Source organism: Ogataea polymorpha (genome assembly GCF_001664045.1).
Source record: "Ogataea polymorpha strain NCYC 495 leu1.1 chromosome Unknown OGAPOscaffold_4, whole genome shotgun sequence".
In the NCBI taxonomy this organism is placed as follows: Eukaryota; Fungi; Ascomycota; class Pichiomycetes; order Pichiales; family Pichiaceae; genus Ogataea; species Ogataea polymorpha.
In genome coordinates, this window is record NW_017264701.1 from 1,006,867 (window position 1) to 1,023,409 (window position 16,543).

The window sequence follows — 16,543 nt, forward strand, 5'->3', positions numbered from 1 at the left end:
AAAATAGAGACAGGGGTACCAATTTTTATTTTAGCCCATGAAAAACAGCTGTAGTTTATATATCAGATAGGTACATGGAAGTATACATTAGTGAAACTCAATAGCCTCTACTTCCCGCTTCACCAAATCTTGAAGCTCAGAAAGCGACACCTCCGCCTCGGGTTTCTTGGAGTCCGGCCTGTCCGTCTCCTTCTTCTTGTCCTCGCTCTTGTTCTCGGAGTCGAAATAATTCTCTGTGTTTTCCTGAAGCAATGTGTCCACAATCTCGATAAAAGGTTTCTTCTTATAACCGGCCACGGTGGACTTCATTTTTTCAAAGCATTTTTTGAAGTCTGCGCCCGACCAAACATTGCTTGGATGCAAAGACGCCAAGGTATCCCAATCAATGGAATCTGTACCCTCGCGGTTCCAAATCTCTCTCAACCGGGCAAGCAACCAGTTTCTGGTCTCCAGGTCCACGCTTCGCGCACGGTTTCCAGCCTCGCGCTTCACCAACTTGTTCCACTTGTATCTGCATTGAATTCTAGAGCGCGTGCCGCCCATTCTCTCACTGACTAAGGTCCAGTTAATTACTGGCTCAACTCCCATTGACTCAGAGTTGGCCGTCTGTTCCCGCAACATGCCATGAATCACGCTCCGTAGCTTATCTTCCTCCTCCAAAGACCACTTGTGCCTGAGCCTATTACTTCCGCACTTGACGTAATTCCTCCATCTGTCTCTGCAGTCCTCTGGCATTCTGTTCATCTCCTTTCCGATCTCCTTCCATTGGCCCTCCATCTTGGCAGCCAGCTGGGCGAGACGCTCGTCGTCCTCCGGCGACCATTTTCCTCTGATGTTGAATATGTGGTAAGTTCGGCGGACGTGCTTGTACAACGATGCTCGCGTTCTCTCGGGCAACACCTTCTGCAACGATTCCCAGAAATCGTCCTTTTTCCGTTCATTTGACCAGATTCGTTTGCAAATCTCCTCTCTCGTCATGTTATTGATGTTTTGGTATTCGGTAATGAACAAGTCGATTGCGTTCGACTCCTCCTTCGAAAACGAACGTCCTTGCGAATGAACGGTAACATAGCTCCGCGCCTTCTCAGCAGCCTCGGCAACCAGAGCGGCCGTCTCTGCGCTAGGCACGGAAAATGGATGGCCCGCAGCAGTCATTCCCCGAGACCCAGGCCTATCTTGTTGAGAGTCCCGTGTCAAAGGCGGAGCCGGTAGGTGTTTTCTATCGTGAGCTTCTCCGTTAGGTTGACCGTCATTTTTTTCCATCACAGCGGCGGCCTGGGCCTGCGCTGCGGCAACGGCCTGATTAACAGCTTGGACTGCCAAATGCTGAACCTCGTCCTCAGCAGACTCTGAATGTGCACCCTCGGCAGCATGCCTCAAATATTCGTGGTCAATAGATCCCAGACTGGCCAGAGTTCTGGCATCAATCATGGCATCCTGTACAAACGAAGAGGTGTCGAGATTTGCCAACTCTGGGTCCACATTAATATTTTTAATTCTAACCGCATGAACGTTACTCGCGGATGGCGTGCCATTCCTACCACTAATCCCGTTCGTATCCTTTCGCGAGGTCTTTTTTGGTCGTTTTGAGCTGTTCTGGCTCAACGACGGGATTCCAAGCCCAGACTGGTTTCCAAAATGGTATCCGTCGGTGTCGTTGTCGCCCTCTTGGCCCTCCAGATCGTCGGCCAAAAATCCCGTGGTCCACTGCTGGAATTCCAGCTGCGACATGTCGTCGTCGTTGGAGAAGTTACGCTTCCTTGATCGGTCAAGCCGTTCATCCTCATCGTCGTGCTTGGAATGCTGGTCGACGTCGTTGTTTTGATCTCCGCCTTCTTTCTGTTTTGTGCCCAGCTCCAGCAGGGCGCGGGCACCACCAATCTGCTCCTGTGCCTCCTGATGTTGCTGATCCAGCATCAAAATTCTGGCCTTATCTTATCAAATATACTGAGTTACCCTTCAAGACAGGGTAAGATACAAAGGTGAGAGGGTAAGTTGAGTTTGCTACTTGGAGAAAAATTTTATCAGGTGCGACAGACAGCGAGAAAAAGTTGCAGGCGCACCCTTGCACCGGCTTACCGCGAAAATTGTTCAATACTCATCCTTATGATTATACATCTAACTAACTTAGAACTTGGTGAAAGCCTTAACCTTACCCTTAGCAGAAGCAACCTTAACAACGTTGAATCTAACGGTCTTGGAAAGTGGTCTGCACTGTCCAACAGTCACAATGTCACCCTCCTGAACTCTGAAAGCTGGAGAAACGTGAGCAGCGAGATTCTTGTGTCTCTTCTCGTATCTGTTGTATTTAGGGATGTAGTGCAAGTAGTCTCTTCTGATGATGATGGTTCTGTGCATTTTGGTGGACACAACAGTACCGGTCAGAATTCTACCTCTGATAGAGACAGTACCGGTGAAAGGACACTTCTTGTCAATGTAGGTACCCTCAATAGCAGACTTAGGAGTCTTGAATCCCAGACCGACGTCCTTGTACCATCTCTTGGTTCTTCTGGAGGCCTTGGCCTTTGGGTTGGTAAAAATGTGTGGTTGCTGAGGTGTTAGAATACTGGATAGGACAGCGCTGCGCTTGAGAGTCCGAAGGAGTCTGGCGAAATACGAGTTTCCAACTGTTGACGTCTCGTATGATGGAAATGGACGTACTTCGCCGCACTTTTTCGGTCGTCCTTATTGCTGGCATTGTCGCATCATATATCTCTGTCACTTACCTTCTGGAAAGCCTTCTCAGACTGCACGGTCAATTCAGTAGCCATCTTGATCTATTAAACTAGTCCAATAAACTTTGAAAATTTTAATTGTGAAAAACCGGCTTGGTATTTTTTTACAAAGAGGGCTACGTGCGGGTCACGTGCGGGTCACGTGTAACAAAGAAAATCGAAAACTTATACCTGGTTGCAATTCTCAGTTGGCTTCCAGTAGCCATTTAAGCTCCTCGGCACGGTCTCCAACCAGCGCCTTCAGCTCATCGTAGCTTTGCATGAACCTATGATCGTCAAACTCAAACCCTGGAACCACAACCTCGCTGATCAGCAAATGGTCGTCAGCAGATGGCTCGCCGTTCAACGGTAGCAAAAATGATGCCTTGTACACCTCTCCAGGGACTACCCATTGAGTCACCTCTCCCTTTTCTACATCAAAGCCAACAACAAACGATTTTATCGTCCCGTCAGGGTACACCAAAACGTATTGGCCACGGCCTCTTTGTAGAATGTGAATTATTCGCGAATGGTTTTTATGGAGCCTGCCCATATAGGCATCGCAAGTCAATAAATAGTGTATTAAGGTTGAGGTATTTCTGTGAGGAGTAATTTTCTTTTGAGCATCTTCTGGATGAGGCAGAACTGGTTCGCTTGATTTCCCTAGCCTCAAAGGCTCATGTTCACTTCCCCTGTTGTGTCCTGGATAGTAAGGGCTTTCCATATAGAACGGCGATCTGTCTGTCTCTTTGAAATACCCGCCTTCCTGGTGTTTTGCGAGATCCAGACTTTTGATAAGCTTTTGTACACCATGTGATGGCTTCCCAATTCCACAAGAAACGTACTCCGGCTTCCGAATGGCCACCTCGCCGTCAATGCTGTCTAGAGTGGGTGAAGCGTACATGATGAAAATAATTAAATCTTAAAAATGGTTACGTAAGCGAGGCCGTCACGAGTTGGAAGGCCTATTGATCTTTTCCACCTTGACCTTTGGGCCTCCCCACGCAGTGAGCTCGTCAAGAAGCTTGTTGTCTGCATGCAAAGCGCTCATTTCATCCGAGCCACCGCGACTGACACCGTTAACAAACAGATTCGGCACAGTTCTTCTGCCTGACACCGAGGCAATATAGTCCTGGAGCTCTTTGCCGAATTTGTGGAGATCCAGCTCAACAACTGTGGGCTGAGGAGTGATGTCGTAGCTCGTTTGCAACAAATCCTTGAGTTTCTTAGAGTATGGACAGTAAGATTTGGAGAAGATAGCCACAGGAGAAAGACTGAGAATCTCCTTGAACTCCCTGGCTGCGTCAAACTCCGTGCTCTCCTCGTGGTCCGTCACCTTCTTGACGTCCGAATCGACCAGTTTCTTGGAGTCTACGTTCGAACGCTGGATGTCGGCTTTGGTTTCATCTTTTGAGTCGGCCAACTTCTGTTCCTTCGTGTCTGCCTGACCTTTGTGATCTTTGATCGCCAAGTGTTCCTTTGTCGATCCGGCTTTTTTCGACGTGTCTGCTGTGATCTTCTTCTGAGACGAGTCGCCACTAGGAGCCTTCACAGGAGGCTTGACGCTCGAAAACTCCTCTGCCTGCTTGACTTTCGCCTCGTCAATCACCCCGGATTTGTCCTTGACAAGCTGATTCACGTTTCCTCCAGCCTGGGCCAGCTTATTGTTGCCCGGGGTGGGAGAATAGGACCGTTCTCCAGCAAGCAGTTGCGGCTTCTTGTCGCCGGCATTTGTGACGGACACAAACAAAATAATCAGAAAGCACAGTGCAGCAATAGCGAGCACTCTCTGCTTGCGTGCATTGATCATAGAATAGTTGCAAGATAATACTACTGTTGCGTTAAATATTCTGTTCCAATATATTGCCACACCTAAAACCAGTCTTTGCGAGACCCCAATTTTTCATTATCACTAAATTTAGGTAGCTAGAATTTCGGCATACAGCATTCTTTTCAGATCAATCATCTCGAGCTGCTCCTTGCAGTCGTCGAAAAAGAAGAAGTCCTTTGGAATTGGCACTGCCGTAGTCTCCTCCTGGATAACCCGGTACGCACTAAAGTACGGATGCTCTAACGCCTCCTCCACTGTGAGTCTCTGGGTGGGATCAAATTTCAACATCCTGTCCATTAGATCCACTGCGGACGGATTGGCATGGGGAAATATTTTTCGAAGAGGAATCTTCTTGAAAAACCTCTGCGAACGAATGTACTCTCTGGCACGCTTGGACTTGATAGACTGGAAATCGGCTCCCGTGGGCGTGCCCAGAATCTCAAATATAAGAAGTAGCTGGTGTCTATAGTCCTTGCCCGGGAGAAACGGTTCTCTAAGCAGCATCTCCGCGAGAATACATGCCAGCGACCAGATATCGATCGCTTTGGAGTACTGAGAGGACGTGAGCATGATTTCTGGAGCTCGGTACCACCGTGTGGCCACGTACTCTGTGAGAAAAGAGTCCTTGGATTCTGAAACCGAGGAGGAATTGTCTCTGCCGACGCGAGCGAGCCCAAAATCGCAGATCTTGAGGTCGCAATTGGAGTTTACTAGCAAATTCGCCGGTTTCAGGTCTCTATGGATCACACCGCAAGAGTGGAGACACTTGACGCCCTTCAAAGCCTGGTACATCAGATACTGCACATGGTCGTCGCTCAGCGTCTGCGACCGGATCACGTGATGCAGGTCCGTCTCCATGTACTCCTGCACGATGTACACCTCTCTGAAGGATTCGAAGTCGCGGGGTTTCTGGATATCGAGGATGCTGATGATGTTGTTGTGTTTGAAGTGTTTGAGCAGTTTGATTTCTCTCAGCGTGCGAAGACAAAAGAGCTCTCTTTCGAACGGCTCAATCTTCTTGACTGCAACCGTGGTGCCCGATCTTCTGTGGACGCCCAGCGCGACCACTCCGTACGCTCCCTCGCCCAGAATGTCTTTCACCTCGTAGTCTCTCAGGTTGAAAACAAATTGTTTGGCGTGCATGGTTGGAAAGACCTTGCTGCATCGACGTCTATATATAAGCTTGATTCTGAGACACTGGGGACCAATTGGTCTAGAAAAGCCGTGAGTTTCATATTCTGCATATCAGGACCCAATTAGTGCTGAGACTTGCTAATCAGCGGTCGCATGGCGGGCTGTGCCGCACGATAAAGGGCGGTCTTGAAACTGAAACAAATTTCTATTGTTAGTGCATGGCAGATGGTTAGAGTGTAGCAACATGTGGTCACAGGGGCAAGCTTTGAGCAGGATTTCAGACAGCCTCCACCTGCTGGTTGCAAAACATCAGGAGCGTTTTGGCAGGAGCATCTTTGCCGAGACACGTTGTTTGTCTTGCAACTGGCCTATTTATTGTTTTGTCGGGCTGTGTAACTCGTCCAATATTTATTTTCTCCATGAGTCTTGTGGCCCTGATCACCGGCACCAACAGCAATTTGGGACTCAACATTGCGTACCGTCTGCTGGCGGAGGTTCCTTCGGAAACCCGACTGACCATCATCGTCACGTCCAGAACACTCCCGAAAGCCATTGAGGCGATAAACAAGATTAAAGAGCACAACGAAAAACATGTGCGTCGTACAGCCATTCTGGACTTCGACTATGTCCTCGTCGACTTCTCCAACATGGTATCCATTCTCGCGGCGATCTACGAGCTCAAGAAAAACCACAACAAGCTCGACTACCTCTTCATCAATGCTGCCCAGGGCGTGTACTCGGGCATAGACTGGATCCAGGCCACCAAAGAAGTCCTCTCCAACCCAGTGCAGGCCTCGACTTTCCCCACGTACAAGATCCAGAAGGTGGGTGTCAAGTCTGCAGACGGGCTGGGGCTCGTGTTCCAGGCAAACGTTTTTGGACCCTACTACTTTGTGCAGCATCTGGCCGAGCCATTACTGTCGCACTCTGAAAATCCCCGGGTCGTGTGGATCTCGAGCATAATGTCGAAACCTTCGTTTTTGTCCTTTGACGATCTGCAGCTGCTTCGGTCTGACATCTCATACGAGGGCTCAAAGCGGCTCGTCGACTTGCTCCATCTCGGCTCATACAAAGAACTCAAGTCCAAGTACGGCATCAACCAGTACTTGACCCACCCAGGCATATTCACCTCGTTCTCGTTCTTCCAGTACCTCAACCCGCTCACATTCTACGGTATGCTGCTGATGTTCTACGTGGCAAGGCTTTGTGGCTCACCATGGCACAATATATCGGGCTGGAAAGGCGCTAACGCCCCGATTTTCGTCTGTCTAAAAGCCAATCCCGAGCAGGACCTGCAGGAGAAAAAGTACGGCAGTGCATGCACTATTACCGGTAAAGAGTACCTCAAGGTGGCAGAGGTCGACGCAACGGGCCAAGCAGACGTGGCAAAGTACTTTGAAGACCTTAAATTACAATGGGACGAGAAATTAAAAGACCAAATTGCAGATACTCGCAAAGTGTACGCAGACGATTAACTTGGTTTATAAAAGTTGAATAATTAATTTACGCATTTTTTAATTTCTATTTTAGAATACACATCATCACACCTTCAAAGACATTAGGGACCCAACAAATGTCAAAATCAGTCTTGATCTGACCTCGTTGATATCCTCTGGCACCAACCAGATCAAAGCACCAAGCTTTCTGGCAATTGAAATGGCCAATCTGGCATTGGCGTATCTCTCTTCCTCGGTAGCACCTGAAGTAACCAGCGAATAGTCAACGTAGCCTGGCTTCAAGCCATTCAGCACGTCGAGAAGGAAAACACCCGTGGCCAGCGAAGGATCTTTGAAAGAGCGAATCGTCGAGTTCTTACCACCCTTGGTGACCTGCGTGTTGGCCCAATTGAGGATCTCGGCATCGGTAAGCTCTTTACCGTTGGAGGCAAGCTTCTGGAGCGTATTGTTGATGTTTCTTCTCATCAATTGCCACACCAGTCCCAGTGTGAGCATCTTGTTGCCATCCACAATGTCAGAACCTTCAATACCGACAAGCGAAAACCTGTTGGCCTTTCCGACCTCAACAGCATAATTAGTGTTCTCCAGCGCCTTGAACCTCATCATCTCCTTTCCTGAGGTTGGCCTCTTATTAATGTGGCTCAAGCTAACAGAACCAGGCATCACCTTATCGAAAGCCTGCAGCAAAATAGTGCCGTCTTTTAGGTCTTCAAACAAAGAAACCACTGGCGGATCAACTTCCAAAGAGTTGAGCCACAGAGTAAACACCCTGGCCTCTCTCTCACCCTCTGCATCGAACTCCTCAATTTCTGGCCTCTCGCTCTCCTCGATTGGGTCCAGACCAGGATGAGTGTTGAAAAGATGAGCCACAAAGGCAAGGTTCAGACGTGGGTTACCGGCCACCAAGGCAGTAGGAGTCAGGTATTTTCTGCATCCGATCTTATCCGCATTATCCAGCACCTGCTCGGCTCTCTGCAACAGGTCAGACGTTTGTAGAGGAGCCTTGGAGCAAAACTCAGGCTGCAATTGGTTTAACAGAATGGTGTAGTTTTCTCCATCGCTCACGTCACTCGTAAAGTTTGACACTCTTCTATGCCAGTTTGCTGCCTTAAGATGGTAGTTGAACCATCTGAGCAAGATTTGTTCTGGAGGCAGTCTGAGGAACTGTTCCAAGGTCTCGTCGTCTTCCAGCAATCTGTAAAGTTCAGGATGGAGTTTAATATCGATTTTGCTTAGCAGTCCTCTTCTGATGATCTGCCAAATAAGGCCTAAAATCAGGTGTTCTTTTCCCTCAATGATATCCTCGGAGTGCACGTTAACCACCACGCAGCCAATAGCCTTAGCGGAGTTAAGCACAATGTTGGCGTTTTCCAGCATGGTGAAATTGTTCAGTTTCTTTCCTTTCTTGGGGATGTTAAGCACCCTAGTATCAATAGTATCCGGAACAGAGTCATTAATCAGCTTGGAAAGAACCAGACCGTCCGTGCACTCATCAAAGATCTGGAAAGTGTCCAATGGGAAAGGCAATCTGTCGCCAACATGCGGATCTCCCGCTAACACAGCATTGATGTGCCTGGTAAACTCAATTCGCTCCTCGTCGTTGATAGTGTGCGTGGTTCCCGATTTACCGGTAACAATCACCTTAGCCGAAGCACCCGTACCTCTGTGAACAAAGCCGCCTGCTGACGAGCTACCGGACACAGCAGAGTCGGCACTGATGCCAGAGGAGCCAGATGGAGGCGGCTGGAGCTTTTTCGCCTTCAATTTCGCATGCAGCTCGACAAAGTCCTCCAACTCCACATGTCCCGAAGCGTCCACATTGACCTGCTTCAAAGTTTCTCTGATATCGTCGTACGAGCCCTTGCCGTCGTTGGAGACAGCCTCAATCACGTCTTTTCTGTCCACCCAGCCCTTGTCGTCCAAGTCAATTTTGCGGAAGTCATCAATAATATTGAAGAGGTCCTGTTGTTCCAACACAGGGAATTTTTTCTAAGGAAGAGTTAGCTCGTCTATTGCATAAAACCAGACATACCTGCAGCTTGATAACGTTCATAACGACAATTTTAGCACACTAAAACCACCAGGTTAATACAAGCGATGGCTATTAATTGTTCTTGCTTAGTTTGCCACTAGGGTGTTGCGCGAGGCTGTGCAGAAATTTAAGATTAGGTGGCTGGGCCGGGGCTGAGAAGCGTGCGCCGATCGACGTGGACCGACCTTTCCATTAATTCGTACTTATACTGAACTCCAGATTATCCTGGTTCATTTCTTGCTTGATCTTGCGGCGCAGACTGTCAAACACAACCATCGACAGCTCAGGGGATGCGGCGTGCGACAGCGATTCCAGCGACGTGTCGAGTAGATTAAGCTGGCTTTGTCGTTTGTCTCCCTCTCTAGCATCGGCCTCGACTGTCTCCATCTCCTTCTCAAACTCCTCGTTCATCAGTTCCCACAGCTCCAGCTCCTGCAGGTCCAGGTCCTTCATGAACTGTGAGCTCGTCTGGAACACAGCGTTCAGCGGCGACCGTTTGAGCTTCTTGGCAACAAGCTGCTCCTCTGTTACCGGTCGCAGAGCGTTCCTCATGATTTTCAGTCGTCTATCTGCAGAAACAAATGGATCGTCTCGGTCCAGACTCGTGTCCTCGTCGCTGTCGTCCTCGTAAACAGCGTAGTCGTATGAATCCTCCATCTGCGAGTCATCCGGCTCGAGTCCGGCCTCCGCGCTCAACTCGCGCGACTCGCGAGGCGAAAGCCCCGGCACCTGCACCAGCATGCCGGTTTTCTTATGCTCCAACTCTTCGTCTTTAGCAAAATACATTTTGTGCGCCATCTCCGCCTGCTCAAACGCGCGTATCTTCGACAGACGAAGAGGATGTTTTGTGCTGAACGTTTTGTAATCATACTGATCCATGTCTGCCTCGCTCTTCTGCCGCAGCGAGACCTTGTCGCTAACGTCGGTGCTGTTGATGTCGGTCGAGCCAGAAACCAGACTCGTCGAGGAGTATGTGTTGCTTGGCGTCAGAGTCATCACGTTGGATTTTGTCGCCAGCGTCGGCGTAATGACACTGCTGCGCCTCAACGCTCTGCGCCGACCAGGCTCTGTACTCTGGGGCTGGCTCCGGGGCTGGGTCGCTACTTGTTCCTTATCTTCATCTTTGATTCCGCCGTGGTTGTGCGACGACATTCTCGTGGTGATACCGCGAAAAAGCTGCCGCCTTACATCGTGACGCGACCGGCTTGTCATGTTTGTAGAGAAACAGGGTTATCTTGTGATTCGATTGCTGCTGTTAAGTGGTCAGTTGCCTACTTAATTATTTGGATTGTAAATTTATTTTGAGCCGTTTGTTGGTACACTACTTTACACTTGCACTTTTCGAAGTCGGTGCTCCAGACACCTGCAACCACACCCGCTGCAGCACTCCTCCATCTTCTCCTGCTCCCACCACTGAAGCGCACACGAAGCGTGCAGAAGATGGTTGCAAACCGTGCAAACAACGAGCCTTTTGCGGCTCAGCAGGTTGCAATAGTGGCATTTCCGCTGCGTGCGAACACTGTCCCATACGCTTTTCCCGACTGGCTTGAGCCAGCCGACTTCGCCACGGTGCTCTGAGCTTGACGGCATCTCCGAGCTGCGGTGGTTGAATTTGAGAATTTTCGCTCTCGAAACGGGAAGGCCCCAGCAGAACAACAGGTTGGCGTACTCTGCTCTGTACATCTGTAGCCGCTCAATGTCTAGGTTGTCCAGTAGAGACATTGAATAGGCGTCCTCATAGAGATCCAGCGAGTCCGTATTGATCATCTGAATGTTTACTTTCGGCACTGGAGCCGGTGCGGCAGGAGGTGCAGGAGCCGTCGTGTTGAGCGATTTCTGAAAAGCCTGGCTGAAGACGTTGCCAGCAGAGGACAACGAGGATGACGACATGGCGCCCGGAGAGCGGCCCAGCTGCATTGAGTACGAGTCGCCTGGTGTGTGGTGGCCTAGAGCTATGCTTTGAGGACGGATGCCACGTCGGTTAGAGACATGTAACTCTCCAGGAGACCCAACAAGGCTTTCGGATATCGAGGCCGTGCTTACCGAAGAAAGCCGATTCTGCGACAGAATGTGATGGTACGAGCCCATAGGGCTCCTGGTATCAAAGGAGACAACCTGTCCTTGCTTCGCGGTGTGTAGGGCCATGTTTTTTTCAGGAATGACGGAGTTCAGCGAGTAGGGAGTGTTTATTGGGACGCCTGGCTGATCCTTATTTTCGAAATGCTCATACAACACACAGGACAGCATTGCCAGCATCTGGACGTCATTCAGTCGCTCATAGTAACTCATGATCATTTTTGCAAGCCATCTGCCTCCAAAGGGGTGTGCTCCCCAGTAAAACTTGTAGCTATCCGTGGGCTCGTCCTTGGTTACAAAACCCGCGTGTGTCGCGAGATCGAGCTTGTCCTCAAATTGGACCTCCTTGACCAGGATAATGGAGAGAATTTTCCAGCAGTCGGCCAAATTCTTGTATCCGTATTTTTCTGCAACCAGCGCGTTGCACTTAGCCAGATTTTCAGGGGTGTCTCCCAAAACTCTGTACTCAAAGGCCAGCTCCATTTTGGCAGGTATCAAGTGACGGAAATCGTGAATTTTCACTACGTTGCGGCTTTGTTTCGACTTTGAAGTGTGAGTGCCAGGGTTACTTGCCACGTTCTCCAGTGGAAGCTTGGTTTTGTACAGCCTGTCGTATTGAAGAATGTCGAGGTCGTTGGAAAAGCTGGCCTCCGAGCTCAGACTAGAAACGTCGTCCTCGGAGTCTGCATCGGCAGAGGTGGGGAGCTCCATTCCGTGTTCAATTTTCTTGGTTTTCAGCCCGTTTGCTAGACTGAATCCTTGCTGCCCAAACTTGAACACTTGTTGCGGAGCCTTTTTGTCCTCTTTGGGGATGAAGAAACACACGAGATGGCCACTGGCCGTCCAAATGGCCCCACAGCCCTTTGGGACCGGCGTGCTGTCAAAAGTCGGCTTGTTGACGTCCACGATTGCAGCAGTCTCGTCCTCGGAGTCACTGCCCGTGTCTCTGTCGGACATGGAAGAAATTCCACCACTGTTATCGCTCTCGTTGGCATCTTCGTACGGAATAGAGAATGGATCTAGCGTCAGAAAGTCCTCCTCCTGCTCGATGTCTAAATTGACTTTTTCCCCAAGTAAAAATCGTAGGCAGGGCTCGAGACAGAATTTCCGCAGCGAACAATATTTGCTGGCAATCTCATCCAGGCGCGCCAGCATCTCCTTGCTGTTCTCATCGGTGAGCTCGTGTGTCTCCTCAATTGAGAACTTGGGAATTCCCTTGGGCGATGGGTACTCCTTGGGGAAATCGATCTCCACGCGAATAAATATTAATTCGTCCTTCCACGGACCATTCAAAGATATCACCAAGTTGCCAGTGGACACACTAATCCTTTCAAATCTCACCTTGGGAAATTTGTGGCCCACGTTTCCAACCTCCTCCGCCAAATTGGCCGGTTGCGTGCTGTCCCCAACTTGGACGTCCATCTGCTGGATAGCCGACTGGCCAATTCGGATACCCGAAATCCAGTTAAGGTGGTTGAATTGGTCATTCCGCAACGTGAAGCTGTTTCTGCTGGAAATGAGGTTGGTGTTCCTCCGTCGCCGGATGATCAGGTTATTTTCTGAAGTAACTGGCGGCTCGCGACGATAAGTTTCGTAGCTGTAGTCTGGCAACGGATCAACTAGTGGCTGGTTTCTTGTGTAGTTAAAATTGTCGTAAACGTCCTCCTGGATAGGCCACAGACGAAGATCGCAGTCTGCAGACCATGTCACCAGCTGAAACTCGCGGTCGTCCACCTCGGCATTTGGCGAGTGTCTGCTTCTCCACAGAAAATCCTTGACCGGCTCGGTGTGTCCCTTGAAAATATAGCTTGGCTTCAATTTGCTTTCTCCTACTTCGTCTTTATATTTCACAATGTATATGGAGTTCTGTCCACCACGCGACGGCATGATGCCGCAAATGTGATCTCCAATCGGCGCATGGCGCGCCCTGCTCACCGGAAAGTCTGTTCGGATGGTGTATATGGCCTTCTCTGGCTTGCTTTGGTCCCAGAACTTGACACTCATATCATTGGAGCAGGAAATAATCTTGTTGACCTCGGTTTTGCTCCAGTCGATCCCGTTGATTCGCGCATTGTGAGCTTGTATTTTCACAAGCGGAATGGCCCCCTTCCGAATGTCCCATATTAGGATATTGTTATCGTGTGCAGATGCCAAAACGTTCGAGTTCATGTGGTTCCATTTGACCTGCGAAGCAGCAGCACGCCAGTCAGACCAGCTGTTTATTGGCTTTTGGGGGCTCCTCATGTCCCACGATAGCACCATAGTGTCAACAGAGCACGTGGCCAGCAACTCGGGATGGTTAGGGTGGAAATTTATATCAGTGATCGCTCTTGTATGAGAATGGAGGACATGTTCTATAGCGTTGTGAGACGGTTTGGCCAGGTTCCAGACCATCGCCTTTTGGTTAGACGTGGATACCACCCACGATGGTTTGCTCTTGTGAGGCGACCATTGCACGTCGGCAACCTCCCAGGACGTCTGGTGGTGGAGCCAGCGAGGAGCAGCAAAAGGGTCGTCGAGGTCGATGACGAAAAGACCTTTCCTTCCCGCCAAAACAACGTCGCGCCCGCTTGGAGCAATAGACATGGTCGACAGGAAATTCCCGTCCACACGAAGCGAGAGCGTGTTCCCGAATGTGTTGGAATTGAACGGGGATTCCTGGGGCATGGAATGAATAAATAAAAATAAAATAAAATAAAATAGAATAATTATTTTATTATTTTTTTTCATGGCTCGTCGGCCCGCTAGACTCCAATTGGACCCCGAATCCGTCACTGCAGACACCAAGCCGCCGCAGACGGGCCAGGTATTTAACCTGTGGTACAGCAGATGGACTGGCGGCGAGTATAACGGCAGAACCGTCGCGCACGCTCGACATAGATGTCATCCGGCCAAAGATTCAGGCTATACAAAGGCAGATAAACACGTGGAGCCGGGATCAGTGAACCGCAACAAGTTTATCTGTCTGTATTTTGCCCGCGGATACTGCACGAATGGAAAAAACTGCGACTATCTACACCGTCTGCCCACAGACATGGACTTTTTCCCTCATACGGTAGACTGTTTTGGGCGAGAGCGATTTGCTGACTACCGAGACGATATGACCGGAGTGGGGTCTTTCAACAAGGTCAACAAAACGCTGTTTGTGGAGAAGTTCAGATCGATGGAAGGAAACGTGGAGATGCTTGTAAATAAGAATTTTGGAGAGTATGGAGAAATTGAGCGCACAAGGGTGGTGAGAAGCAAAGGCATAGCGTTTGTCACTTATAGACTGGAAAGCCAGGCTCAGTTTGCCAAGGAGGCAATGTATGGACAGTCTCTTCGGGAAGACGATGACGAGGAGGCGCTCAATGTTAAGTGGGCCAACGAGGACCCTGACCCGGTGGCCAGGAAAAGAAACCGCGAGGAGGAAGAGCAGACTGCGTTGGAGACCGCTAAAAAGCTCTTGGTAACGATGCAAAACAAACTGAGACGCGTGGAAGAAAAAGAGCCGGAGCAGGAAGCAGCAGCCGGAGAAGAGGCGCGAGAGGATATCGAGAAAGCTCCAAAGGCTCTCCCTGCTCCGCAGCCGTCGTCAATTTTTGCGAATAAGTCATTAGATGCTATTAAACTGCTACAGAAGAAACCGGCGCTGGCGACGAAGCTCGGCTACGAGAGCGATAGCGACTAGCCCTCAGGTTTCAATATTTTTCACCATTCTTTTCTGTGCAGCAGGGTGTCTTCTCAGCTCCTCCGGACACCTGCTGACAGGGCTTTTGGCAATCATTTGTTTGAGGTCGTACAGCACATCTGCGTCCGCAGCGCTCCAGAACGTGATTGCCGTACCCTCTTTGCCAGCCCGCCCCGTACGTCCGATTCTATGTGTGTAATCCTCGATATTTTTCGCCATTTGGAAGTTGAGCACGAGCGACACGTCCGGAATGTCAATTCCTCGCCCCGCCACGTCTGTAGCCACCAGAATGTCAGACCTGCCCTCTTTAATCTGCTGGATGGCGTATTCCCGCTGTTCCTGCGTTTTGGAGCCGTGCATCGTAACAGCATTGAATCCCAGCTGCTCCAGAAATTCTGCCACCATTTCGCATGTTTTCCTGAAATTCACAAAAATAATGATTGGAGGCGAGTAGATGCCACGAGAGAGCACCTTCTGCAGCATTTGCAACCGTTTCTCATCCGAGTCTTCAACCTGGATGGCTTCTTGGCGGACGCTGTCGACCGCACCGCCGACCTCGCCCACCATAACAGTGCCTGGGCTTTTCAGGTACTTTGCGCTGATTTTCTCGATCTGCGGCGGCATGGTGGCGGTAAACATCATGGTGGTTCTTTTGGGCTCTCCAGATCCCAAGTAATGCGGGTTCTCAGACCCATCTGGCAAGCTTTCGAGGATTTTCTTGAGATCTTTTTCAAAACCCATATCAATCATCCGGTCAGCTTCGTCAAGCACCAAGAAAAAGCACCGCTCTAAAGATACCAGCTGCTGCTCCAGACAGTCGACCAGCCGCCCGGGAGTGGCTATTATCACCTCCACGCCTCGCTCCAGCTTTTCAGCATGCTCATCGTACGAGTGTCCTCCAATCAGCGAGATCACGTCAAACCCGAGAGACGCAAATTTGGAAAACTCTCGCTCGATCTGCAACGCCAATTCTCGCGTGGGAACCAGAATGAGCACATACGGGCCCTCAAACCTTCCCAGACGGGGCAACTGCAGAATGTAATTCACACTGGGAATCAAAAACGCCAACGTTTTGCCCGAACCAGTCTCGGCAATACCCACCAGATCTCGGCCACACAGCCCGTTTGGAACAGCAGCCCTTTGTATGGGCGTTGGCTCTGTGTATCCCAGAGTTTCTAGCTGTTGAAGTATCAGCGGCGAGATCTGGCTTTCTTCCCACTTGCGCAAAGGATTCTCCAACTTTCCGCCTTTCGTGCTGATGTTGTAATCCTCCCGCATGATTCTCCAGTCTCTGTTGGTCATTTGAGAAAGCTCTTTTTCTGACCAATGAACATCGTCAAATATTAGGTCATCACGACGCCTGGGCAGATCCACAACGGGAGGAAACTCAGCGTCGTTGGTGTCTCCGTCGCTTTTGCTCGAGGAGTTTGCAAAACTAGGATCTGGCGCCTTCTTCTTGTGAAGTTGCGGCTTCACAACAGCAGAGGGAGGCTTCACTACCTGCTGCTGCTTGCGCTTCTCCCGTTGAGACTTACTCAGAAACCGCGTCTTGCCATTGGTGCGCTGTGTTTTGACCAGGTCGTCGAGAGAAGGAGGCAATGACATAAGATGGAGCAAAAAAATATCTTT

General features: G+C 49.9%; 11 protein-coding genes across 11 annotated transcripts; 2 read left to right on the forward strand and 9 right to left on the reverse strand.

Moving 5' to 3' along the window:
• Positions 1–240: 240 nt before the first annotated feature.
• OGAPODRAFT_41529 (uncharacterized protein) lies at positions 241–987 on the reverse strand (the record flags this gene model as incomplete). Its single annotated transcript, XM_018355418.1, has 1 exon — positions 241–987. A coding segment is annotated over one exon (747 nt), but the record flags the coding sequence as incomplete, so codon positions are not given.
• Positions 988–2,089: 1,102 nt separating this feature from the next.
• On the reverse strand, positions 2,090–2,771 carry OGAPODRAFT_82734 (uncharacterized protein; the record flags this gene model as incomplete). Its single annotated transcript, XM_018356640.1, has 2 exons — positions 2,090–2,550; positions 2,727–2,771. The coding sequence occupies 2 exons, from the start codon at positions 2,769–2,771 to the stop codon at positions 2,128–2,130; spliced, it is 468 nt and encodes a 155-aa protein (XP_018210881.1). The 3' UTR covers positions 2,090–2,127.
• Positions 2,772–2,919: 148 nt separating this feature from the next.
• On the reverse strand, positions 2,920–3,618 carry OGAPODRAFT_49444 (uncharacterized protein; the record flags this gene model as incomplete). The annotated part of the gene is made up of 2 exons (XM_018355630.1): positions 2,920–3,341; positions 3,402–3,618. The coding sequence occupies 2 exons, from the start codon at positions 3,616–3,618 to the stop codon at positions 2,920–2,922; spliced, it is 639 nt and encodes a 212-aa protein (XP_018210882.1).
• Positions 3,617–4,570, reverse strand: OGAPODRAFT_16650 (uncharacterized protein). Its single transcript, XM_018354572.1, has one exon. It carries the CDS (start codon positions 4,522–4,524, stop codon positions 3,664–3,666), a length of 861 nt encoding a protein of 286 aa, XP_018210883.1. The 5' UTR covers positions 4,525–4,570; the 3' UTR covers positions 3,617–3,663.
• A 62-nt stretch (positions 4,571–4,632) lies between these two features.
• OGAPODRAFT_13362 (uncharacterized protein) lies at positions 4,633–5,688 on the reverse strand (the record flags this gene model as incomplete). Its single annotated transcript, XM_018353359.1, has 1 exon — positions 4,633–5,688. One exon carries the CDS (start codon positions 5,686–5,688, stop codon positions 4,633–4,635), a length of 1,056 nt encoding a protein of 351 aa, XP_018210884.1.
• Positions 5,689–6,098: 410 nt separating this feature from the next.
• OGAPODRAFT_94362 (uncharacterized protein) lies at positions 6,099–7,182 on the forward strand (the record flags this gene model as incomplete). Its single annotated transcript, XM_018357521.1, has 1 exon — positions 6,099–7,182. One exon carries the CDS (start codon positions 6,099–6,101, stop codon positions 7,152–7,154), a length of 1,056 nt encoding a protein of 351 aa, XP_018210885.1. The 3' UTR covers positions 7,155–7,182.
• Positions 7,183–7,186: 4 nt separating this feature from the next.
• On the reverse strand, positions 7,187–9,218 carry OGAPODRAFT_16651 (Fimbrin, actin-bundling protein). The gene is made up of 2 exons (XM_018354573.1): positions 9,169–9,218; positions 7,187–9,125 (listed from the first exon to the last, which is right to left on the reverse strand). Exons 1-2 carry the CDS (start codon positions 9,187–9,189, stop codon positions 7,221–7,223), a joined length of 1,926 nt encoding a protein of 641 aa, XP_018210886.1. The 5' UTR covers positions 9,190–9,218; the 3' UTR covers positions 7,187–7,220.
• A 142-nt stretch (positions 9,219–9,360) lies between these two features.
• On the reverse strand, positions 9,361–10,380 carry OGAPODRAFT_13365 (uncharacterized protein; the record flags this gene model as incomplete). Its single annotated transcript, XM_018353360.1, has 1 exon — positions 9,361–10,380. One exon carries the CDS (start codon positions 10,378–10,380, stop codon positions 9,361–9,363), a length of 1,020 nt encoding a protein of 339 aa, XP_018210887.1.
• A 93-nt stretch (positions 10,381–10,473) lies between these two features.
• On the reverse strand, positions 10,474–13,911 carry OGAPODRAFT_100781 (uncharacterized protein; the record flags this gene model as incomplete). The annotated part of the gene is made up of 3 exons (XM_018352995.1): positions 10,474–11,263; positions 11,399–11,532; positions 11,587–13,911. The coding sequence occupies 3 exons, from the start codon at positions 13,909–13,911 to the stop codon at positions 10,495–10,497; spliced, it is 3,228 nt and encodes a 1,075-aa protein (XP_018210888.1). The 3' UTR covers positions 10,474–10,494.
• A 70-nt stretch (positions 13,912–13,981) lies between these two features.
• Positions 13,982–14,671, forward strand: OGAPODRAFT_43470 (uncharacterized protein; the record flags this gene model as incomplete). Its single annotated transcript, XM_018355453.1, has 1 exon — positions 13,982–14,671. A coding segment is annotated over one exon (690 nt), but the record flags the coding sequence as incomplete, so codon positions are not given.
• Positions 14,001–16,519, reverse strand: OGAPODRAFT_100787 (uncharacterized protein; the record flags this gene model as incomplete). The annotated part of the gene is made up of 1 exon (XM_018352996.1): positions 14,001–16,519. The coding sequence occupies one exon, from the start codon at positions 16,517–16,519 to the stop codon at positions 14,918–14,920; it is 1,602 nt and encodes a 533-aa protein (XP_018210890.1). The 3' UTR covers positions 14,001–14,917.
• Positions 16,520–16,543: the final 24 nt, after the last annotated feature.

Bases quoted from the DNA above. Each gene is read 5' to 3' on its own strand.
- OGAPODRAFT_16650 (XM_018354572.1), bottom strand. From the start codon at position 4,524: ATGATCAATGCACGCAAGCAGAGAGTGCTCGCTATTGCTGCACTGTGC.
- OGAPODRAFT_16651 (XM_018354573.1), bottom strand. From the start codon at position 9,189: ATGAACGTTATCAAGCTGCAG. The intron at 9,126-9,168 runs GTATGTCTGGTT...ACTCTTCCTTAG, and splicing joins TGAACGTTATCAAGCTGCAG to AAAAAATTCCCTGTGTTGGA.